This window comes from Drosophila takahashii, chromosome X (genome assembly GCF_030179915.1).
Source record: "Drosophila takahashii strain IR98-3 E-12201 chromosome X, DtakHiC1v2, whole genome shotgun sequence".
NCBI lineage: Eukaryota > Metazoa > Arthropoda > Insecta > Diptera > Drosophilidae > Drosophila > Drosophila takahashii.
Genome location: NC_091683.1, coordinates 13,750,941 through 13,774,312, shown reverse-complemented (window position 1 = coordinate 13,774,312; position 23,372 = coordinate 13,750,941). Strand labels below are relative to the sequence as shown.

Genomic DNA, 23,372 nt, shown 5'->3' with positions numbered 1-23,372 from the left:
GCAAGCGGTTAACATTTTAGCGCCTAGTAAGTTTTTTAACAGTGGAGTGATAATGTTAACTTGACAGTGTGCGAAAGTGCCTTAAACCGATATCAAACCGCTCATCGATGTTTTTAGAGTGACCACTTGGAATAATTTCATAACAGCAGCGAGGAGGCTGTTTTTATTTATTGCAATATTAAAACAATTAATATAATCACTTAGAATGAACCTCGGTCGCCTGCTGACCCCGCTGAGGAGCAGCACCTGGTCGGTGCGCAGCTATGGAAAGCACAACAAGAAGTTCCTGTACAAGGACGGGCAGAAATTCGAGGGAATCACCTACTATCCCAGGTGGGTTCTTTGGTCAAAATATAGAAATTGAGGTTTTCTAAAGGATTGCCTTGTGTTTTCAGGACCTCGGATCACCAGGATCCGCCCGTGGAGCCGGCGAAACTCTTCCGGGTGCAGCGCATCAAGCCGGTGAAGGGTAATCCCTACTGGGAGAAGCGAATCCTCAAGGATCTGGGCCTCGATGGCAAGCAGAGCGACTTCACGGTGGTCAAGAACATCCCGGAGAATAACGCGCGCCTGTGGAAGGTCAAGCACTTGGTTAAGGTCACCCCGGTGACGTTTCCCTACGGAGAACCCACCGCCCAGGACGTTCGGCACACGATACTCAAGGAGAACGGCGAGTGCCTGGTCACCAGGGACCTGGGAGCCATCGAGAGCCGCCTGGAGGCGCGACGGGAGTACGATGAACAGCCCCGGCGACTGGACACCGACCTGCTGCGCAAGGATGCCCGCCTCAAGTGGCTGAATCCCTGGTAGTTAAATGCCCGTTCACTTTATTCCTTAAAATATTTTAAAAAAATACACAAAAAACACTTCGTGGAGGAGGCATCACAGTGGTTTTCGCTTTCGCTCTTCCCTAATTAATGGCCATGGCCACCTTCTTCTCCAGCGTCTTGCAGCCCGAGATGGCGAACAGGCCGTGCGTGCGATCGTAGCTGATGGAGGAGCTCAAGATCTCGTCGATGATCGCGGCATTGGGATCGCGATGCCACCGGCGGAACTCCGCCTCCAGACACTTGACCACATGCGCCTTCTCCATGGGCAGAAAGGGAATGTAATGATCGATCACATGGGCCTCGATCAAGGTGGTCTTCTTCAGTCCGCCGTCCAGATTGTAGGCGGCCTTCTTGAGCAGCGGCTCAAAGTCACTCAGTCGCGTATCCTCGCGCAGTTTGCCGCCCCTCATCAGGTTGCCCAGATGATCGGCTATATGACTGCCCGCCGTGTTCGAGAGGAAGATGAAGATGGCCTTCGTGTTGTCCGTGCCATCGGCGAAGGCATTGTAGTCGACCAGCGAGGTGAGCGTGTCGAAGACGCCGCTGGGCATCTTGTCCACCTCGTCGAAGATGAACAGGGAGCGCGGGCAGGAGCGCAGCTGCTGGCGCACCTCCCGATTGATTCGCGCCTTGTACTCGCCCACCCGCTCCGCCTGCGGGAAGTCCGCCTGCCCGAGGTACTTGGCCACGTAGCCCGACTTGGAGCCCTCGAGGAACAGCGCCTGGGCAATCAGATCGGCCACGAAGTTCTTGCCCGTTCCCGGCTGCCCGTGGAAGCTCATGACCAGCGGCTTCCTGGAGCTGCTGTGCCTGCCGACATGCGCCTTGATAGCGGGCACCACATGCTGGGCGACGATGTGCTGCCCGAAGAGGTGGTGCGACAGGGAGGCGGCCAACGCTGCCGGGGAATACCCACTTTAGATTTAACCCACACACATATGTATATAAAACTCACCGTATGTATCTGCGGGAATGCTGCGGTCATCGCAGCACTCGGCGAACCGGCAGTAGGTGTGCTCCTTGAAGTAGGTGCCCAGTCCCAGGGCCCCGAAACCGATGGCGCCCATCGTCAGCGGCTCCAGGGATTCGAGGGGCCGGGGCAGGGTCGCCAGGAGGCTAAGGCACAGTGGCAAAATGGATAAAAAGCGCATATCGGTTGCACTTCGCTGACTGGGATCGTTAAACTGTAAGAGGCCTATCGATACGTGCAACAAAGAGCGCGCCTCGTGATTCGATTACTGGTGCCGGTATCGATAGTTGGGCAGTGGCGGGTCCAATAGAGGGTTATGGATTTGGGGGTTATTTGTTTTTAATTATGTGGGGTATTTTAGGCTTTAGGAATTAAATCAGCTGCCTATCAAGTATTTTATAACAGACATTTTAGCTGTTTATGATATATTAGTTTAATTTTCAGCGTTTTATTGAATAACTAAAATGAAAAAAGTTTCCAACTTCAACAAACTTTAGAACACAATTGAACAAAATATATCTATATACCATTTACCTACATTTAGCCCTTAGTACGAAAAATAACTTAATAAATTGGTGTAAAGGAGAAATATAATACATTTGATTTGTTTAAATATATTTAAAGTCAAGTAATTATAAATTATACACGTTATATATTATGACTTACTTTTTTATTTATGTACAACTTTACTGTAATATTATAATAGTAATAAACTTACAACAACCATATAATTATTTAATTAAATTTTAAGGGGCCTACAACCCCAATCCCCTTTCTGCCCACCCCTGACCACGTTGCGGCCGCCGCTCATCGCTGTTATCGATAAACCCGCCAATCGCTGGCCTGGCAAAAAAAGAAGCATCGCGTTTTTTCCGTGAAAATTGTCGCAAGGGCGTTTCGAAAGTTGCCCCGCTAATTGGCACTCGCTAAAGGAGAACTTAGCGCAGCGGCAGGATTGCCAGCCAACCGAATCCCGTCCAGGATCGCCGCAAGAGTCCAGTTCGAGCAGCGTGCTTTAGTGTGAGCCGGTGGCCAGGGAACGCTACTCGGTGTTTTTGGGAAGTTCGCAACGAATTCGCGGCAAGATGAGTCGCCGGAGGGCACACGACACGGAGGATGAGGGCTACGGTGAGTGGGAATCCATATAAATACAATCCCTGCCAGAACTGAACCGAAATCCCTTGCAGATCACCGGCGCAACAAGCGGAGGCGCGTGTCGGAGAACCAGGAGATCGAGGATCGCCTGGAGTCGCTCATCCTGCGCGTGGGCGAGCGCAGCACCTCCTCCGTGGAGTCCAACCTGGAGGGACTCGTCTCCGTGCTGGAGGCCGACCTGGGCACCTTCCGCCTCAAGATCCTGCGCATCCTTTCCGATTGCGCCGTGCGAATGCCCGAAAAGTGCACTGTTTACACTACGCTAGTTGGTCTACTGAATGCCAAGAACTACAAATTCGGCGGCGAGTTCGTCGACCACATGGTGAAGACGTTTAAGGAGTCGCTGAAGCTCTGCCGCTGGGATGCCGCCCGCTATTCGCTGCGCTTCCTGGCCGATCTGGTCAACTGCCACGTCATCTCGGCCACCAGTCTGCTCCAGCTGCTGGACACCATGATCGATGTGTCCAACGAGGACACGGTGCCGCAGGTGCGCCGCGACTGGTTCGTCTTTGCGGTGCTCTCCACGCTGCCCTGGGTGGGCCGCGATCTGTACGAGAAGAAGGAGTCGGCGCTGGAGTCGCTGCTGCTGCGCATCGAGGTCTATCTGAACAAGCGCTCGAAGAAGCACCACAATGCGCTGCGCGTGTGGTCCTCGGACGCGCCGCATCCGCAGGAGGAGTACCTGGACTGCCTGTGGGCGCAGATACGCAAGCTGCGCCAGGACAACTGGGCGGAGAAGCATATACCGCGTCCCTACCTGGTCTTCGATTCGATCCTGTGCGAGGCACTGCAGCACAATCTGCCCGCGATTGTGCCGCCGCCGCATCATGATAACTTCGAGTACCCCATGCCCTGGGTGGTCTACCGCATGTTCGACTACACCGACTGCCCCGACGGACCGAATCTGCCCGGCGCCCATTCGATCGAGCGCTTCCTGATCGAGGAGCATCTGCATCATATCATCGAGACGTACCATCACGAGCGCAAGGACTGCGCCGCCCAGCTGCTGAGCTTCCCGTTCAAGCACAAGATACCGCTCGAGTACTGCATCGTCGAGGTGATCTTCGCCGAGCTCTTCCACATGCCCACGCCGCGCTACCTGGACATCTGCTACGGCTCCATCCTGATCGAGCTCTGCAAGCTGCAGCCGGCCACGCTGCCTCAGGTTTTGGCCCAGGCCACCGAGATCCTGTTCATGCGCATCGACTCGATGAACACCTCGTGCTTCGACCGCTTCGTCAACTGGTTCTCCTACCATCTGAGCAACTTCAAGTTCACCTGGTCGTGGGACGAGTGGGACAGCTGCCTGCTGCTCGACGGCGAGCATCCGCGGCCCAAGTTCATCCAGGAGGTGCTGCAGAAGTGCCTGCGGTGGGTTGGGAGGCTTTTTTTTAAAGCAGGATCTTTTGAACTTATGTAAATATATATTTTTCCAGCCTCTCGTATCACCAGCGCATCACCGAGATGATGCCCACGACGTACGCCAAGCTGATTCCCATGACGCCCGTGCCCAATTACAAGTACGCCAACGAGGAGGCAGGTGAGTTTATTACTTTAGTTTATTTGGGGATTTAGTCAGGGTTCGGAAATTGACACACATGTTAAAAAATTTTTAAATTTGTTTACATTTGTGTCAAATACAAAGGTGTTCAAATGTGAAAAATAATTATTGACACACATTGCTCATTTGAGTTTTTTACACAATGTGTTATTAACACGATGTGTTTTTCTACACAAATGAAAATTACATATTATTGAAAAACTAATATAGGACATGAAATCTCATATATTTCAAAGCATATGTGAATTTTTATACTCTAGAAAACCGTGAATTTTTCAGTTCAACATATAATTCTGACACTTTAATGTCAAAAACTCATGGTGTAAAAAACACGCTGTGTAAAAAACACGTCGCGTTAATAACACAATTGGCATGAGTGTGTTATTTATGTTTCTAACATATGTAGGATACAATTTTTTACACACAAGTCAATAACTTTGTTTGAACTTAACACATTTAACATATTAATAACACAAGTGTTATTTTCCGAACCCTGTGATTAAGTCTGCTTAAGACTAGGCTTACTTATAAGATTATTAAGTATAGGGTGCTATTTATTTGGTACTGGCTTCACCTCGTTCTCCTCGTCGTCCACAATGATAGGTATCTCCTCGCCGTTCTCGCCCACCTTGATGCTCACCGAGCGGCTGACCGACTTCTGGGTGAGCACCTCCACCACCTCCCTGGGAGGAGCGGGTGGATCAGGTGGTGGAGTAGCTGCAGTCGTAGTTGGAGGCGGACTTGGAGTAGTGGTTGTAGTAGAAGTACTAGTCGAAGTGGTGCTGACGAAGGCCTCGTGGCGAAGGCTGCTCTTCCCCTTGCTGTCCTGCTGCTCCTTGCGCCGCTTGGCCCACTTGTTTAGCGGTGGTTCCGTGCTGGTCGAAGTGGTTGTGGTGGTCGATCGACCGGCAGTTATCTTCGGTGTGGTGCGATATCTGCTGATGGAGCGCAGGGGACTAAAGTGCGTGGAGGTGGACACGAAACTGGCCGCTGTTGTGGGGATCACCTGAGTGCTGCGCTCAGTGGTTGTGGCTTTAGTGGTCGACGGTTCCTGGGGCTCTTGGGTACTCGGCGGTGCACTGGTGGTAATTAGTTCCCCTCTTTCCTGCTCCTGCTCTTGATCCTGCTCCTGCTTGTCCTGCTGCAGCACATCGATGGGATTCTGGTGCACATACAGGGGATCCGGTTCGGAATACCGATAGATAGTCTCCTCCAGCGGCTCGCTGTGCACAAAGGACTTGTCTTCATCAGGACTACCCGGATAGATCAGCAGCGGCGGCAGCTTGGCCGTCTGGTACTTGGAGGCCTGTCCATAGATCTGCGGTGTGCGGAGGAGTAAATCCTGCTCCTGCTCCTCCAGAGACTCCGATGAACCGGAATTCGAGCTGGGAAACTGGACGGTCTGGTGATGCGGATAAAAGCTAGAAGGCGTGGTCAGTTCAGGAGGAGATGAAGAGGAGGAGGAGCCAGGCAATCGATGATACTCGGGCTCTGCTCCAGGAGCCACATAGAAGTGGTGATGAAAGTGATGAGTTACGGCGCCCGGCGTGGCACCCACTTCACCAGGACTTTCATTGTGGCTGCTGGGAAACCTCTCCAATTCCGGATGAGGCACAAACTTCAAGGCAGCCGGATAGTTGGGACGAAAGGTCGTCGGGGCCACGTAATTGGGACGCAGTCCCAGATTAAAGAGACCCGGGAAGAGCTCCAGCTTGGGACTCCCTTGAGCCACCGCTCCCTTCAAGTACTCACCGATGTTCAGCTTCGGCGGAGGATTAGGAGGAGCGGGCTGAAAGATGCCATGGACAAAGGTGGCCTGCGGCTGTTCGGCTGCATACCTCTCCCGATCCTGACGCCTCTGGAATCCCTGATCGTGGGCCAAACGCTTGAAACTGCCCGGATAATCGGACTCCTTCTGGATGTAGCTCATCGGATGGTGCGGCTGCCAGGCCTTCGCATCCAGCGGCGTCACACTGAACTTCATCTCGTAGTGGTAGTGACGACCCTGCTCGCCATCCCGATGGCGGATGCGCTGCACCTGCCAGAGAGCCCGCCGCTGGTTGGGATTCGGCGAGGGGCACTTGAGCTGGAAGCACGTGCCGCCCTCGAGGAAGCGATAGGAGGAGGCATTTCCCTGGCCAGACGGCACCTGCTCCAAATATCCCTTGGCCAGGGTGATAATATCCCCGAAACGCGACGACGGCGGCGCTCCTCCCAGCGAAGCTCCTCCACTTTGGACATCCGCCGGCACATAGGGAGTCTGCAGGAAGTCGTGATACTCATGCAGCTGACTGCCAGAGCATAAACTTCAGTTTTACCATAGAAGCACAAGGGATTTTAGATCAACTTACCTCAGGTTTCCGGCTGCTGCGCCAACGGCCGAGTCCGTGAAGAGCGTCACATACGTGACATGCTTCAAAGTTCGCTCCCAAGGACGCTCCAAGGAATTGCGCCTCTGGTTCGGCGTCCTTTCCTCCACAGGCTCCTCGTAGAAAATCCGCTTGCCCGTCAACTGATGTCCTTGCTTCGGCGTCAGCAGAAAATCCCGTCCAGTGCCCACAATGGCCGAGCCCAGGGGCAGCTAAAAACGACGGGGTATTAATGTAGAAACACCCAGAAACTTATCTTCAAGCATATTTTAAACAGTCTATGGAAATCCATAAACACTTTTCTAAAAATTACACATAAAAGGCTATTTTTGTCATTAGAGTGTTTTTTCAATACCATAATTACATTATAAATATTCTTTATTTTATCAACCAAGATACACATTCGAAAGAAAAGTATTGTAGGTATTATTAAAAGCTCTAATATCCTATGGAATATTATAAATTCTATAATTTACAAAAAGAAGACCACTGGAAGATCACTACCATTTAAATAGCACAACGATTTTTTAATTAAATTTCTAAGTTTTTTGGCCATAACAATGGAAATAATGATCCAAATATGGAATGTCGTACCTTGTTGAACTCGTGATTTAATTCCCTAACGATTGGCATTCAAACCTAGAAATTTTTAAATTTGAAGGACTATTTTCGTCGAAAATTCGAATCCATATTTTTCATCCTTAAATATCAGTTTTTTGGTCGTAACAATGGAAATATAGATCCAAATATCGAATGTCGTACCTTGTTGAACTTGTGATTAAATTCCCTAACGATTAGCATTTAAACTTAGAAATTTTTTAATTTTGTCATTTTTCGCAAAAAATTGTGATCAAAAATTTATGAAAAAACATTTTTTTTAAGAAAGTGATGGGGATTTTTAGTACAGGTCACTAGATATTTAAAACAGGCGGTCTTTTAACTGTAGGCCTTGAACTGTTCAAGTTACGACTAAAAAACCATAAAAAAACTTTTGGATTCTTCACCAAACTAAAGATCCCTGTTTTCTCAGCCACTTGTCGATGATTTGCCTATCCACTTACGATTGCCATGGGAACAGCAAGAAGCCAGCAAAGATTCCTCATTGTCTGGGCTAATAGCACATCGGAAAATAGATATCCGCACACAAAACAAAAAGCAGTCACAGAAAATAAGTAAACGAATGCGGCAGCGATTTTCTAAGATGCGTTTGAGCTGCGCGCGCTTGGAAACGCGACTGAAACGCGTCCGCCAGTTGCGCTCGCTAATAATCCACGATGACGTCTGGAGTGGCGGCTTCTGTAGCTTTGGTAGCTTCTGTGGCCATCAGCCAACTCCATCCATCCACTGCTTTCGTTGGGGCAGCCAAGCGATGCGTCGCCGGCGGCGGAGGCTTTTTGCGCAATCTGCAGCCGACGATGTGTGGTGTGTGTGTGCTTTTCGTTAGCTTCTTTGGCTTTTTGCATAGTTTGGAGTGGAGTCCATAGCCCAGAGCCCAGAGAAGTTGGAGTCGCTGGAATCGGAGGCATTTATGCAACACTCTCGGTTGGAGGGCGGATCACCAGTACACCAACACACCCATCTAACCTGTAATCCAGCATGTGTGTGGATGTGGAGCACGTCTGGATACCCTCCTAAAAACAATAGAGGCCTTTAAAAGCCACTGGGAAGTTGGTCATATTTCAAATGTTTACAATAGCTCTTGAAAACCATGTTTAACGCTATTAAAAAAGTCCCTGGATTGAAGTTCTTAAATATATTTGTTACCAATTACAGTCTTTAAAAACCTTAAAATACCATCAATATAATATCATAATATTACAATATTATTTTACAATTATATTTCGGTACAATATGGTTTAATAGGATTTATTATATACCAAATATAATTAAATTCTTTTTTCATTACAATCATTTGATTTTAAAAACCTCCAAACATAAGAGGGTATAAAATATTCAACCATTAAAATAACGTTAGATCTTTTTGTGCTTCTTGAGTTTGATTTCAATTTGGCTATAGCCTCCATTTAAGCCCAAAACTTTGCCTTAGATTTCCATTGAGATATGAGTTGTGGTTCGCTTGGCTGGAGTTTCCCTTTCGACGAAAACCACCCACTCCTCTTTTTGGAATCCCTCGCTTTTGGCGTTCTCTTCTGGCGGTTCCGTATGGCGATTTCACCTTGCCGGGGTTCTCTGCTCTGGCTTTCCTGTTCCGAACTCGCGATGACCTGGTAGATAAGATGAACCGAGCCAAACCCACTCGTCAACATTGAACTACGAAAGTACTTCCCCCTTTTGGATACGCTCAATTTGAGCTGGAAATCAGATTCCCGTGAAAACATCTTTAATTCTGGCTTTTAAGTGAAGTTATTTGGAGGCGATGGCTTGGATAGTCGGGGTTTTTGGGGGTACGAACCGTACATATATGCTGTTATTATTATTATGGGGCCCCCGAATATGTGCGAATTTTTCCACTGCCTGCTAAACAAAAACCATCGCATGATCTTGACACATGCAAACTCCCAAACCATTGACATTGTCTAGAGATCGTTGGAACTCTTGGGGTTTCGAACTAAAGGTTAAAACTGGTGATAGGAAGGTTTTGAAGAGTGCTTGAAAATAATTATGAAGAATTTCTTAATTTTGGAATAGAAGATAATATTTTTTTAAAATAATATAACTAAGTAAACCAGCTTATAACCCCGAATTCAAGGAATATTTTTGAATAATCCTGAAATAATTCCTGGGTAATTATCCCCAACCACCCGGGGTGAAAATCAGTTAATGACTTGGGCAAATGAATTGCGTATTTGCCAATACATTGGCTTGCCAAATGGCCGCATAATTAGCTCCCCCGAGAAGAAGACAACCCTTCCCGATCCGATCTCCACTTTGACATAATTGACGTAAGTGCCAATAAACTGCATGTAATCGGGGAGCAGGCGGGGAAATGCGGAGCTGGAGCACAACCGTCATTAGTAACGCACCACGCAGAGCTCATTCAGAGCTCAAGTGGATTTATTCGGTGGTGTTGTGTATACTTGGGTCTCCATGTGGAGTGGTGCCGCTTGGTTCCACGCCATGAGCCACATAACCAAGCAATGAAATGCGAATTGCAACGAAAGTGTCACCTAACTAGGGGCAACATGGTCGTAAGTCTAACGACGATGGGGTTCTTTATTAAAATAAATATATATAAAATAAAATATATCGAAAGAGTCCCTTATAAAATCAGTAATTAAGGGTATTTATCTACTTATAGAAGAACAAACCAATATTAATGATTATGTGTATGTATATATAAAATCATACATATAACATCGCAAAAATAATAATTTTCTTCAACAAAAGTATAAAATAGAATTTTAAACACAACAATATACCGTCTCAAAATATACATTTTCTTCAATAAAATTATAAGATAGAATTTTAAAGCTATAATCCACAATATCATCCATATACCATCTCAAAATATACATATTTTTCAAAAAAAAAAGTAAAAGATATAATTTAATTAATATAAAAGAATATTATAAGTTCTTACAACTGAATTAGAAGGAGATGGCAATACCATATTAACCTAATCTTAAAACCAATATACCCCGAAAAATATAGGGCAGCAGCATGTAAACAAATTATCTGAATCATTTCCTCACCGAATCTCTCTCTGCTTTTCTCCCCGCGAAAACAGCAAGTCTGCCGGGTACAACGGTGGCCCATCAACTGGTGGTGGCCATCCGGCAGAAGTGCACGCCCGAGGAGGTGGTGAACATCCTGAAGGACATACCGAGCAGCGGCTACAGCGGCGAGGAGATGTCCGACGGCAGTTTCAATGCTTTGAAAATCGATGTATTCGTTCAGACGCTGCTGAACTTGGGCTCCAAGTCGTTCTCGCACAGCTTTGCGGCCATTTCCAAGTTCCATTCGGTATTCCGCGCCCTGGCCGAAACGGAGGAGGCACAGATCTGCATCCTGCACAACATCTTCGAGCTGTGGTCCTCGCACCAGCAGATGATGGTGGTGCTGATCGATAAGCTGCTCAAGCTGCAGATCGTCGACTGCTCGGCGGTGGCCACGTGGATCTTCTCGAAGGAGATGACCGGCGAGTTTACCAAAATGTATCTTTGGGAGATTCTTCACCTGACGATCAAGAAGATGAACAAGCATGTGATCAAGCTGAGTGAGTTTGGAGTTTATTCTTGAAGGTATTTGATTTTATATCTATGATTTTACTGTAGATTCCGAATTGAGCGAGGCCAAGGACAAGCTGGCGAAGGCGGACTCTTCGTCCAGCGATTCGGAGGATGATTCGTCGCATAAGAGGAAGAAGCCCATCACACATGCTGACAAACCCTCAGAGGAGGTGAGATTATCTAACTATATCATGATTATGTTTCTTTATCTAAACTTTTTTATAACTCACAGGTGGTGGAGCGCATGGAGGAGAAACTGGAGGCGGCGAATGTGAACCAGAAGCGTCTGTTCCTCATCGTCTTCCAGAGATTCATCATGATTCTCTCGGAGCATCTTCTGCGCTCCGATACGGACGGCCGCGATCCGGATACGGACTGGTACCGCTGGACCATTGGGCGCCTGCAGCAGGTCTTCCTCATGGTAATTGAGCTTCTTCTAAGAATCTATATCATATATTAATTACTGGCACTTCCCTTGCAGCACCATGAACAAGTTCAGAAGTACAGCAGCACTTTGGAGACGCTGCTATTCACATCAGACCTGGACACACACATTTTGGAGGTGTTCCAACAGTTTGTGGCCCTACGTGCCTAAAGGAGGAGCAGTAATCCCAATAACCAACGCCCATTACCCCACCCAAACGTTCTTTTATATACTATGATGAATTTCAGTTTGTAACGTTCGACTTGTTTGCCCTGAGAATATGATTTCGGTCAAGTAGTCGGCTTATCCACATACCCAAACACAGAAAAACTTTGTATTTAAGATACTTTTTTATTATTTGTAAACGACGCGAAAAGTTAACAACAAGAAAGAGAAAAGATAACGCAAATAAAGTCGAATAGGGAAGTTCTTTATTACAATGATAAAGATCAAGAAGGACATTAAAGTACAATAATAACCGAGAGATTCAATGGGTGGTTACTGAAAATTAGGAACCGATCTGAAAAATCCCAAGAAGCATACCTTTGGGCGCAAAAGAAAAACACTCCATTACTCTGATCTTGGTAAATATATTTATTTATATGTACGTTTCGCGTGTATATATATAGATCTGTTTTGTATGCGTTCAATATATGAAAATATATATTTATATTTTCGCCATCTAGTTATGATCTTTGGCTTTCGTTAGCGTTCAGGTTTGAGAATTGCAATCGAGGATAACTACAGCTAGTGGATAATCTAGTGCCTTGTAGATTTGTAACCGTTTCCATGAGTCCGTGAGCTGGTCCAGGTCGTCAACTTCTGTGTTTAAGAGGAGGTTCTCGGCTGGCTGGGCACATACTTCTCCGACGGCTGGTACTGCCACTGGGCGCAGATGGCCTCCTGCTCCGTTTGATTGTATCCGGCTCTAGTCAAATCGAATCAAATCGGATAACCGGAAAGGAAAGAGCGTAGGCATGCGATTCTCAGTGAGTTTATTTGTACAGCACAGCTATGGGTGACTGATAACTGGTGACTACAGGTGGAACTAGGTAACTAGTGAACACGGGACATGCAGAACATTAATGGCAATCACACATGCAGCTAGGTGGCTAGAACTTATGACTACTAATACTAAACGGGAACAGTGAGGTGAGTCGATTTTTTGGTCCTTCAAACCATTTAACGGGCGGAGAGGGTCCAATGTGATATTCGAAATGGTTTGGGTAATATTTCCTTATTTTCTGATTTAAAACAGTTATTCCAAAAAAAAATTAAATTCCTTCTAAAATTAAAAAACAAATTTTTAAAAGAACCCCTGGTTTTATCATAAATTGTAATCCCCTTAAAAACCTATATCACTCAATTGCTCACAAAGGGAGTCTTGCGAAAAACCCATTTATAGCATTTAATTTAAATGCGTATTGTATGAGAACAATACAATACGACTTATTCTCGATTCACACGAAGATGGTAAGACTATGATAATGAAACTTTTCCTTTCCAGAATAATAAACACCTTTAATAAAGAAACTCCAACGGAATACCAAGCAGGATAAAGCGAATATATCTGCGTCATTAACTTGGAAATCACGTCTTTTGTCTTAAGACGATCTGGAAATAAGTGGACGATATGTTGACAATGCAATTTAGTTTAAGTGCGTTTTTCTTTGGCAAAGAAGTTCTTTTCTAAAGTTATGTGACTTTGAAAATCCCGAAAACAATAAGATTTTAATTTTAAACTATACAAATAAAACCCCAAAAACCCCTTTTTTTGTGACTGAAACCCTACACATAAAAAAGTATGTTCCCGTAAAATCGATATGGCCATGTAAATTTCAGGTCATGCCAAACCCATATCGTTTTTACATGAAACACTCTTTTCAACCAGTTCAAATTTACCTGGCCGCATATCAAATTTAAAATTGATCTTAAATAATGTAAAACCGAACTACGTTTCATATCGTTTTTTTTTTTGGGTGCTATTATAATATTCTTTGGACTTCTCTCCGACCGCTAAAGGCGTTTAGATACCAACGAATCGACCCATCCAGGGAACAGTCTTGGACGGGGGCCTTCGTAACCCTGGCCATTAGCTCCAAGTGGAATCGAAGCCCCCGTAGCCGTATCCACCATATCCGTAGGACGAGGGCCCGGGTCGCTCGTAGCGATAGCCCTGCTGCCGATACCCAGCGGCAGGTGGGAGCTCCCGGCTGACCGGCGCCTGCAGGCTGTCCCACAGGAGCCGGGGTCGCTGCACCACCTCGCGCAGGATATTGACCGCCGCCAGGCCGACGCTGGCCAACTTGACGCCCCAGCGGCGGGCCGTCGACTTGGCGGGCGCGGACCAGGCGGGAGCGGCCAGGGCCCGACCCTGCGGATGGGCCAGGATCTTGGCTATCAGATTGTCCCCGTGCGGCGGCACGTAGAGATCCGCCTGCCGGAACTCCGCCGGGCAGTGGTCGGTGCGGTAGTAGAAGTCCTCGAACCTCTGGTGCGCCGAGCAGGGACTCCGCTCCTGGAAGCAGGTCACCTGCACCACATTGTAGAATATGGCGCCCAGCGTGTTGGCCGTCTCCGTGTTGGCCGCCTGCAGGCAGCGCCGGAATCGAGCATCGCAGTCGCAGTGGCTCCTGGTGAAGGTCCCCCGATTGCACAGTCCCCGCCGGCACTCGCCCACATTGAGGACATCCGGACACATGTCGTGCTCCCGACAGCAGCGATCCTCGCGAGCATGGGCGCCCAGGTCGTCGTAGCTGGTGGCCGCCGTGCCCGGACCACACCACTTGGTACCCGGATAGATGAAGCCCAGGCCGCCGCGGAACTCGTGGCCGTAGGATCCCTGCCGGCGGCACACCTCCTCCAGCTCCATCACCGACTCGCGCGGCACCTGGCGGATGCGACGCGGATCCGACTGCAGCAACATCCGCTGGATATCGCCGCTGGTGGGGAGGAAACAGAAATAATGATTAGTATATGTTATTTTATATCCTTATAATTATATATATATATATTAGTTCTCAATAATAAGTTAAGAAATACAAATAGTTTCTAACAAACTTTTTCTGTATCAAACAAAATTTTAAAAATATTTTAACAAATTGTAAGGGTTTTCTCCCTTAAAAACATATTTATATCATTGTGATATAATATTTTATAGGGAATAATAATAGTCCTAAATTATAAGATAAGAAATACAAATAGTTTCTAACGAACATTTTCTGTATCACAAAGAATTTTAAAAATATTTCAACAAATTGTAAGGGTTTTCTCCCTTAAAAACATATTTATATCATTGTGATATATTATTTTATAAGGATTAATAATAGTCATAAATTATAAGATAAGAAATACAAATATTTTTTTGTGTAATGCCGAACTTTTTCTGCATTATTAAGAATTTTAATAATATTTCAACAAATTGTAAGGGGTTTCTCCTTTAAAAATATATATAAATCATTGTGATATATTATTTTATAGGGATTAATATTAGTTCTGAATTATAAGATGAGAAATACAAATATTTTCTGTAATACCAAACTTTTTCTGGATTATAAAGAATTTTAATAATATATTAACAAATTCTAAGGGTCTTCTCCGTATATGTGGAATTTCTAAGATAAAATAATTCTGAATTATAAGATAAGAAATGAAAATATTTTCTGTAATATTAATATTTTTCATTATTATAAAGAATTTTAATAATAGTTCAACAAATTCTTAGGGTCTTCTCCGTATATAAGTTACTAAATCCAAATATTATTTAAGTACATTCATGGAAGTTCTATGATATAATAGTTTATGATTATTTAAAAAATAATAATAATCTAACTTAAAATACAATTTGTTAGTAAACTCACCGATCTGTGTGCATCTTGCAGAAGGGATGGCGGGAGGATAGCTCCACCATAACGCTCATGGTCATGTCGGAGATGAGCACCGCGGATCCAGAAGTGGGTGGCACCGCCGAGCCGAACCACAGGAGCAGCACCACCGTCACCACCGCCACGGGCAGCGGTTCCCTCATGGCGCCAACTGATGTCCGGAAAGAAACAAGAAGATTCGGGGGTTCGGATTTCAGATATATCTTTTGGATTTCGGAGAAGGAAGGGGCGTGACCGATCCGGCGCGAGATCTGCTTGGCCGAACTGACGACGCGATAATGAGGCGATACGGTATGAGGGTATATGGTATGATATGTGGGCCATCATTAACAGCAGAGTGCCGATCCGATCGCCCGCAACTCGCTTTTTGCATTTCTATGGACCGCGTAGATGACCTCTGGCCACGAACAGAATCAAATATCCATAACTGTGCACAGTGGTTTGGAGTCCATAACTTCCAGTCCATTGAAGATCATATGAATCATTAGGCAGATATCATCGCAAAGCCCTATCAATATCATCTACATGTATGAATAACAAAGCTTGACATTTTGTTATGATAATCACTTGTTTTATATGCTCAAATTATCATTTTTATGCCGTCTTGTTATGCTGCACATACAGTGAACGAAAACTGATGCTTTAGTTTAGGGTTAATTGGGAAAAGATTCCGGAATAAAATTCATAAGGGTTAGGTATATTTAAGATTTGAACAGTTATAGAATTTTTGAAAAATTATATTGAGGAATTCACAATAATTTTTTCTTATATTTTCTGTTTTTGATTGAAATACTTAAAAAACTAAAAAAATTCTTATAATTATTTTGGAGCCTGAAATTGATTGATTGATTATAATTTCGCACCACTGTAAAGCCAACGATCAAAACAAAAGGCAGCGCAAAACAAATGATCGTGGGCAAAGATAAAAAAACGAAGACGGGCAAAACGATTTGCAAAATAAAAGGCAATGGCTTACGAACGAACGGTATTAAGTTGGTGATGGAGAAGGGTGAGGGGGAAGAGACCCCGAGATAGTGACCTACCCCAAGAGCCGCTCTTCAGGCAAAACAAAAAAAAAATATTTTTGAATTGTAAAAAAAAACAGTCAGGAAGACCGGCGCCGCTCTTTTTTTTTGTGGGTCAGTTGAAGGTGGAGGCGTCAGCTTGTTACCAATTCTTTGGCTTCTCTTCTTTGCCTTCCTCACCTTTTCTGTTGGCCAAACTCGCAAAAGGTGAAGGTCACCGGCCAGGCCGGCTCTGTTAATTAGTCAAAATAGAAAAAATAGTAAAAAATAAGACAAAAAATAACGACAATTTATGACTATAACGCTAACTTGATTCTTCTCTCTTCTGTTTGCTTGGCGTTTACTTTACGTTATTATCTGGTTACTTTTTTTTAATGCCAGGCCAAGGAACAATTTTACCCATCACGTTCCACTCAGCTTGTAAAGCGGGAGAATAATTAATGATGACACCTTGCGCCCGATTGTTATATGTAAGTATTATTTATGTTGTTTGCACAATTGTTCACTTGTTCCCACTGTGCGTGGGAGGGAGAGGGAGAGAGCACTGCAACTGGGGCGAAGAGAGGTGCAAAGTGGATGGAAAAGAGGGGAGCGTGAGAACTTTGGACCATGTGCGTAGGTTTGTTCCTAATAAGTTTTAAAATATAAAAATATTTGTCCTAATCTATTTATTTGTTTTGTTTCCCTAAACATCATAATATCCTATAATTAAAGAAAACAAATAATTTCGTTTAAAGTTTTGTATATTCACTATCATAAAACTGCTAAATAAGGGGCTTAGGCTAATTAACAAGCCTTTTAAATATGAAAAAGGGGGTTTTTTTCAGAGTTTTACCTCTCTTCCTAGCCAAATTTTTAAATGACTACTAAATGATTAAGCAAATTCAAGAAGTATTAACATCATACTTATTTATTTTAAAGAAAAATACATAATAATACAATTCGTAAAAAAAAACAAACATTCTTCGAAGAAGGACCGATAAAATATATCTCTGATTCGTGATTGATTAGGGTTTCAAAAGGTTAGTCTTGAAATGGAATGGAAATAAATCTTATACACAGTAAAAACATGTGTCCGAAAGACAGAGACACATGTTATTGAGATATTATCAATATCCCCCTGCAAGTAATCGCACTGCGCCCCTGGGAAAAGTCAGAGGCGGAGCCTTGCCCCCTTGTCATCGGTTGAACTTGGCTGTCACTCCGTTCGCGAATTGTTTCGCCCGCAGATCAATTGTTATTTGATGTTATTTATGGTTATTTATGGACTCCATCAATCGCAATTCGCATTAATAATTCGCACCGACAAGTGACAACAATTGGTAATCAATTACCACACCATTCCATTTTATTCTATCGGTGAACGCCAGTAACTCTGTGTAAACACATTATTATAAAGCATCTTCTCTTCTTTTTTCTTGTCTGAAACATATTGGATCTCTGTTGTCCGCATAATTTTCAATGTCAATGCTTTTGCTTTTTGGCTTTTTAATTTCATGGCATAATAAGCCAGTCTTTCGATTTTCGATCTTTCCATCGCGCCAGTGCAAAAGAAAACGAAAACAACAGATTCAAAATCAAAAGCGAATCGAGTTCGCTTACTTGCAATTCCAACGGAGTGTTTATAGACCTCAAGTACATTGACCAAACTCCCAAATAAATTCCGAAAAAAAAAACAAAAATAATAAACAGATACTTAAACCGTTTATAGACACTATAACTTTGGCTTTAAGCCGTCACTCAGCAGAAAGAGATCAACATCGGATCAAATCGTCTGGGATTACAGTCAAACTTCTTATGACTTTAGACTACCCACAACTGCGGTCAAGAAAGTAAGTACCTTTAATCTATTATAATAAGATTTTATATTTCTGATCTAGAACCTATTCCGACCCCAAGAAACCTATCCTGAAAGTCTAATTATTTTCGTAACCATCAAAACTTTGTGTAAAAATTAAATATAAAGTAATTACTTGGTAAGCTAAAAACGTGTAGACAAAACGAATTAAAACCCTTTTCCGAAATGTTTAACGATATGAGTGCATGTAATTCAAAGCCCATATGACCGAAGTTTTATTTGGCAAATTGTGACCCGCGTGTTGGAGGTTTCACTGTGGCGCTTTGGGGGCCGTTAAACCCCGGGGAATGTTTCTGTACCTTGGTCAAAGTTTGAACTTTGATATGTCCACTAAAATCTTGAGCGTCAACAGGCGTGTCTTGAGTCCACAGATCGGATCATCAATCAACGATCTCCTGTTTTTGGATTTTTTTTTTATTTTTATCTTTTTTTTTTTTTTTTTTGGTGAAGCCCTTCACTTGGACGCATCCGAAACTGGTTTTCTGAGGTGTTCGTTTGCATTTTGAATGTCACGCTGCAGATGAAAACGCTGGTTCTTAAAAGCCACAATAACAAGTTGTAATCCCCCCTCCACTCCAGTTGAAACGTGGTAATTGCCGGACTGTCACAGCCGTGTATCTGTATCTTTCGGCTGATAATCGCTGTAATTGCCGCCGAGCAGACAGACCTTTACCTTCCGACGTGCCCCGTTCATAAAGGAATCGCCGTCCTTGTCCTCTGGACAAAATGAGGTCAAGTTTAAGTACAGAATACATGCGTTCAGCCCGCTATTCTATACAGAAATCGATAAGGGTTTTCAGTTATAATTGCTAAGTGGATTTTTATAAATTTTACATATGTATACTTAAAAAATATGTAAAAATTTATATCTTAAATAGAAAGAAATTATCTTTTCATAATAATCTAATGATCATCTCAAGTCGATTGGGTTTTTGTGATAAATTAATCTATTATTTTAATATTGATATATTAAAAAGTAATATTATTAACACTTTCAATTATGAATATTTGTTATATTCACAATTAGCACCCCATTAAATCATTAACAAATTGAAGATCACACTCATAAAAATTAATTTCTAAATTTTGGAAATCTCGCCATTGAATCGGCCTACCTTTGAAAATAGAAAAAAAATTTCTTGTTATTAGAAAATTGTCCTTTGATTACAGAAAACCTTTCTTGATGGAAAAAATTCAAGAAAGAATTTTTCTTAAAAATAGAAAAATGAAAATCTCATATGCTTGTTTTGCCGTCGCAGCCAAAACATTTTTGTACGTATTTAAGGACAAAATCACCTTTGAATATATGAATGAAATGACCCTAGAATATAGGAAAGTAGCCATTGACTTCCTTCGGCTGCCGAATGTTAACGACAAGAAAAACGAAGTGGGACGAAGGGCCTACTCGGCCCGACCATGGTGGAACTATACAAGGTGATCTCGTCGCGAGAGCTGCCCTCTTTTGAGGACGTTATTTGTGTCAGTCTCTATCTAGCTATCTCATTCTATCGCCTAAGAGAGACAGAGAGGTAAACATATTTAACGTCCTCAGCAGAGCTGACGAGACCACCTTGTATAGTTCCACCATGGGCCCGACTACTACCCGGCTACCGACTTCTCTGATCCCCCGAGCGTCAGTTGTGAAAAAAATTCGTGAGTGATGGACGTGATTTTCAAGCGGATAAGAGGTGAAGCCTTTTTCCGAATATTCTAAGGTATGTAAATATGTATATAATTTTTTGTATAGCGGGCGTACAATTGTATGTATGTAATTAAAGGATACATTTCAAATCTCTTTACCAAGCGTATACCAATTTAGGTGAATTGTTTTTTAGCTAAGAGCTACGTACATACATACATTTGTACATAAATTTGTGGGTGTACAGTTCTATAATAACTTTATCTTATTACTCGCATTTTATTTATTTTTCAGAGTGAAAATACCTGCAGTTGCATCAGCCAAATAATTTGTTTGTCGAAGCTGTAATTTTGTTTTAAAACCTTCTAAGGTAAGAAAAATATGTTGTATTTGTTTGACATACTTATGTATGCATGTAAATATCTATGCATGTACGCGGCTCACCCGATCTGAAACCCGATTTTCAACCCTTTCATATTCTGCTCCTCTCTCTCGCTCGCTTGACCTACGCGTCGCGACGTTTCTCTCTTCACCTTCTTAAAACTGACACTATCTGCCCTGCTTACATTCGGTCTCCCTTCGCGCAAAGGACTGTATGTAAATATATATGTATGTATGTACGTGTCTCTCCCGTGCCTCTCTCTGTCTGAAATTCGATTTTCAACCCTTCATTTTCTACCTGTCTTGCTCCTCTCTCTCGGTCGTCTGTCCAACGTGTTTGTATTTTGGCTATTATTAACATTACATTATTTCAAAAAAGTTATTTATCTAAAAACAAATCATTGATATCCCAATAACTCTTTTTTTATAGATGAGGAAAGGCGAAGAAAATGGATCACCTTAGGTCATATGAAGTTCAACAGACCTTGGGTAATAATAATGTTTTCTTGAGTCAAAAATGTGTTATTTAAAAATGTTTAAATGTTAAGTGTTAAATGTTTTAAATGTAAAAAAATATATTATGCAAAAGAAAAAACCAAGTTACATTTTATTTTTAGGGTTTCAGTGTTAATATAAAACTTCCTTTCAAGAAATATTATTTCTTAAATCAAGAAATAAAATTTCTTGAAGGGAAATTTAAAGAAGAAAGAATTTTTCTTGTTTAAAAGGTGCCTTTCTAAAAAACCCTTTCTTGTTTTAAGAAATTTAATTTCTTGAAACAAGAAACAAACCACCTTTGAAACAAGAATCGCCTTTCTTGTTTTAAGAAATATTTTTTCTGGTTTTAATGGTGCCTTTCAAAAAAACCATTTCTTGAAACAAAGGTGAGGTCGCCTTTGGCAAAAATTCAAGAAAGAATTTTCTAGATTTTAAGGAAATTCTTCGATTTTTTTTTATGAGTGCATAAAGAGAAGATCGAATTAGGGGCGATATCTTATTTTATAAGAAGCATGCGATTTGGGAAAGTGATCATAAAGTGGTGTCATCCGGAGACGATCGAATTAGGGCCAATCAAAAGCCAAACAGAGGCGCGTCTTTGTGTTGGCACAAATCTCGATCGGAAGGCGGATCAATATGCATAAAGCTAACTGGACAGTGCCGGTCATTGAACGCCCCCCTCCCCCGTTCAAGGTCGAAAGACAAAAGGTGGTCTATACTATCGGAACCTCAGACTCAGATTCAGAGTGAAACTTAAACCAAAAACCGAAAATCGAAAAAAAGACGAAGGCGTTAATTGCCTGAAATAGAGGAAGCGACTCTCACAGCTCTTAGACTTTTTTTGGGATGGGTAAAACCGATCGGAAGTTAGTCAAGAACATATTGTTGACTTTCGCAATTGGCGAAAACGGTCAAGAATATTTAACTAAACCACAGAAAAAATACAAATCAGAAATCACTGACCTTCCCGCACAAATGCGATATATCCACGTGTGCTAATCGCTGAGCAAATTTCACGGCTTGTCGAGGTAATGCCATCGCGGATTGAATGTTGGATGTGCCAAAAAAATGATGGGCAGATCTTGCTTATCGACCACTCAAATATTTAACCAAGTTGCCAGTTAGATATGTCCACAAATCGGCCGACTCGAGATGAGAAGTGTTTGACATGCAAATGCTGGCCAAATGCCAAGAGGTTCTTCCGAAGAGACGACTTTTTTTGGGACACTGGGTGGGGTTTCCAAGTGGTGGGTTTCATTACTACATGAAAGGGTAATCTTGAGAGATAAACCATGAAAATTCATCAAGAGTTCATACTGTGTTCAAAAAATGCTAGAAAATACGGAGTTTCTATTTAGAGCTTTCTAATCCTCTCTACAAGTTCCCATTGTATTTAAATTTTTTACTACTTCAGGACTGATTATATTCCTCCCTAAAGAGTGAACAAAATAACATATCTTAATTAATTATTTCTTAGAACTAGAAAACTTAATAACACTAAATCGTATTTAAAAATAATTTAATATCATCATATTCTTTACTATGCTGGTTTAGTCCTGTGAATTTAAAATCTAACAAGTGGAACACATTTTTTTGTTTAAAGGATTTCCTTGCCTTTGATTGATGATTTTAAAGTTTAAGGCATATTCCAAAATTATTTATTTTTTTTTGGTGGAAGCATTTTTTTGGTGGAAGAATTAAAAATCCTCCGTAAACGATCATAAATATTAAACTAAAATTTTAAGAACAATATGCCTGGTTTTGTAAAATTCTAGATCATCGATCTTTATAAAATGACTTTTGTTTTTATGTTCTTCAGCTTCCAATTCCTCTCACTTTCACTTGTCAGTTGGCAGGGAAAGCTGTGCTTTAATCCCAAGGCCGCCTGGCTGCCTTCACCTTTTGACATTTGGCCCACTCGGCCATTCCGCCCCCCACATGGGCCACCACCCCCTGGGCGCGGCCTTCGTGCGTGAGTGACCTTCAAAAGGCAGCAGCAGGAAAAACCATAACAAAACGGCAAGGACAGCTGTACGCACTTCACATTAAAAACTAAAAAAAAAAACGCACACAATTTTTACCTGAGAACGGTAGGGGAAAAAGTGAAATATTTAACGGGTTAGTTTCCCGTTTCGCTGTATCGGTTTTTTTTTTGCTAACGGTTGACAAGGATGCGGGAATTTTGGTAGGAATTCTTTCAATTGCAGGACGGCGGCGCGTTCGTTTAATTCATTTCAACTGAAATTTCAATTTCGATTTCTTTGGGACGGTTTGCAGCAGCAGCAGCGAAACATTTCCGCGACGCGTTTGCGGCGCAACTGAACTTGATTCTGGCGCGTCGAGCGCTGTTAAACTTGGACTTGGCCAAAAACCAAAAAAAGACAAGAAAAAATCATGAAAACAAAAACACCAACAAATCGAAAAGCAGAGAGCCAGGCCAAGAAACAGAAACCGAGTTACAACTACAACAAAATCGCCGACGTCGTCGCCAGCGGAAGCTGCAGGCCGACCAGAGGCGTGGCCCAGGGGGTTTTGGCCATACAAAATATTATTCAATTATTATAACCAAGAAAAAAGTATTTGTTTAT

General features: G+C 43.0%; 5 protein-coding genes and 1 long non-coding RNA gene across 7 annotated transcripts; 3 read left to right on the top strand and 3 right to left on the bottom strand.

Annotated features, from left to right (window-relative positions):
• Positions 1-112: 112 nt before the first annotated feature.
• Positions 113-887, top strand: mRpL30 (mitochondrial ribosomal protein L30). The gene is made up of 2 exons (XM_017137892.3): positions 113-333; positions 396-887. The coding sequence occupies exons 1-2, from the start codon at positions 206-208 to the stop codon at positions 808-810; spliced, it is 543 nt and encodes a 180-aa protein (XP_016993381.2). The 5' UTR covers positions 113-205; the 3' UTR covers positions 811-887.
• Torsin (torsin family member) lies at positions 811-2,025 on the bottom strand. The gene is made up of 2 exons (XM_017137891.3): positions 1,786-2,025; positions 811-1,728 (listed from the first exon to the last, which is right to left on the bottom strand). The coding sequence occupies exons 1-2, from the start codon at positions 1,979-1,981 to the stop codon at positions 911-913; spliced, it is 1,014 nt and encodes a 337-aa protein (XP_016993380.2). The 5' UTR covers positions 1,982-2,025; the 3' UTR covers positions 811-910.
• A 588-nt stretch (positions 2,026-2,613) lies between these two features.
• Cbp80 (Nuclear cap-binding protein subunit 1) lies at positions 2,614-11,977 on the top strand. Its single transcript, XM_017137884.3, has 7 exons — positions 2,614-2,928; positions 2,988-4,326; positions 4,392-4,495; positions 10,574-11,062; positions 11,121-11,245; positions 11,308-11,496; positions 11,557-11,977. Exons 1-7 carry the CDS (start codon positions 2,886-2,888, stop codon positions 11,668-11,670), a joined length of 2,403 nt encoding a protein of 800 aa, XP_016993373.1. The 5' UTR covers positions 2,614-2,885; the 3' UTR covers positions 11,671-11,977.
• LOC108054807 (uncharacterized) lies at positions 4,849-7,988 on the bottom strand. Its single transcript, XM_017137885.3, has 3 exons — positions 7,947-7,988; positions 6,868-7,097; positions 4,849-6,807 (listed from the first exon to the last, which is right to left on the bottom strand). Exons 1-3 carry the CDS (start codon positions 7,986-7,988, stop codon positions 5,067-5,069), a joined length of 2,013 nt encoding a protein of 670 aa, XP_016993374.2. The 3' UTR covers positions 4,849-5,066.
• A 232-nt stretch (positions 11,978-12,209) lies between the features above and the next one.
• On the bottom strand, positions 12,210-23,221 carry LOC108054808 (acidic phospholipase A2 PA4). 2 transcript variants are annotated; one of them, XM_017137888.3, is made up of 4 exons: positions 22,866-23,207; positions 15,360-15,534; positions 13,989-14,441; positions 12,210-12,427 (listed from the first exon to the last, which is right to left on the bottom strand). In XM_017137888.3, exons 2-4 carry the CDS (start codon positions 15,524-15,526, stop codon positions 12,328-12,330), a joined length of 720 nt encoding a protein of 239 aa, XP_016993377.2. In that variant the 5' UTR covers positions 15,527-15,534; positions 22,866-23,207; the 3' UTR covers positions 12,210-12,327. The 2 variants fall into 2 exon arrangements, with proteins under 2 accessions (XP_016993377.2, XP_016993376.2); XM_017137887.3 differs by lacking the exon at positions 12,210-12,427 and having other exon boundaries at positions 13,302-14,441; positions 22,866-23,221.
• Positions 19,670-20,832, top strand: LOC138913906 (uncharacterized). The gene is made up of 3 exons (XR_011419786.1): positions 19,670-19,981; positions 20,200-20,275; positions 20,717-20,832. It is a non-coding gene; the product is annotated as an uncharacterized lncRNA (long non-coding RNA).
• Positions 23,222-23,372: the final 151 nt, after the last annotated feature.

Coding starts and splice junctions, on each gene's coding strand:
- mRpL30 (XM_017137892.3), top strand. CDS start 206: ATGAACCTCGGTCGCCTGCTGACCCCGCTGAGGAGCAGCACCTGGTCG. Junction 334..395: donor GGAATCACCTACTATCCCAG/GTGGGTTCTTTG, acceptor TTGTGTTTTCAG/GACCTCGGATCACCAGGATC.
- Torsin (XM_017137891.3), bottom strand. CDS start 1,981: ATGCGCTTTTTATCCATTTTGCCACTGTGCCTTAGCCTCCTGGCGACC. Junction 1,729..1,785: donor CATTCCCGCAGATACATACG/GTGAGTTTTATA, acceptor ATTCCCCGGCAG/CGTTGGCCGCCTCCCTGTCG.
- Cbp80 (XM_017137884.3), top strand. CDS start 2,886: ATGAGTCGCCGGAGGGCACACGACACGGAGGATGAGGGCTACG. Junction 4,496..10,573: donor GTACGCCAACGAGGAGGCAG/GTGAGTTTATTA, acceptor CCGCGAAAACAG/CAAGTCTGCCGGGTACAACG. Junction 11,246..11,307: donor CTGACAAACCCTCAGAGGAG/GTGAGATTATCT, acceptor TATAACTCACAG/GTGGTGGAGCGCATGGAGGA.
- LOC108054807 (XM_017137885.3), bottom strand. CDS start 7,988: ATGAGGAATCTTTGCTGGCTTCTTGCTGTTCCCATGGCAATC. Junction 7,098..7,946: donor TTGCTGTTCCCATGGCAATC/GTAAGTGGATAG, acceptor CGTCGTTTTTAG/CTGCCCCTGGGCTCGGCCAT. Junction 6,808..6,867: donor GCAGCAGCCGGAAACCTGAG/GTAAGTTGATCT, acceptor ATGCTCTGGCAG/TCAGCTGCATGAGTATCACG.
- LOC108054808 (XM_017137887.3), bottom strand. CDS start 15,526: ATGAGGGAACCGCTGCCCGTGGCGGTGGTGACGGTGGTGCTGCTCCTG. Junction 14,442..15,359: donor TGCAAGATGCACACAGATCG/GTGAGTTTACTA, acceptor CCTCCCCACCAG/CGGCGATATCCAGCGGATGT.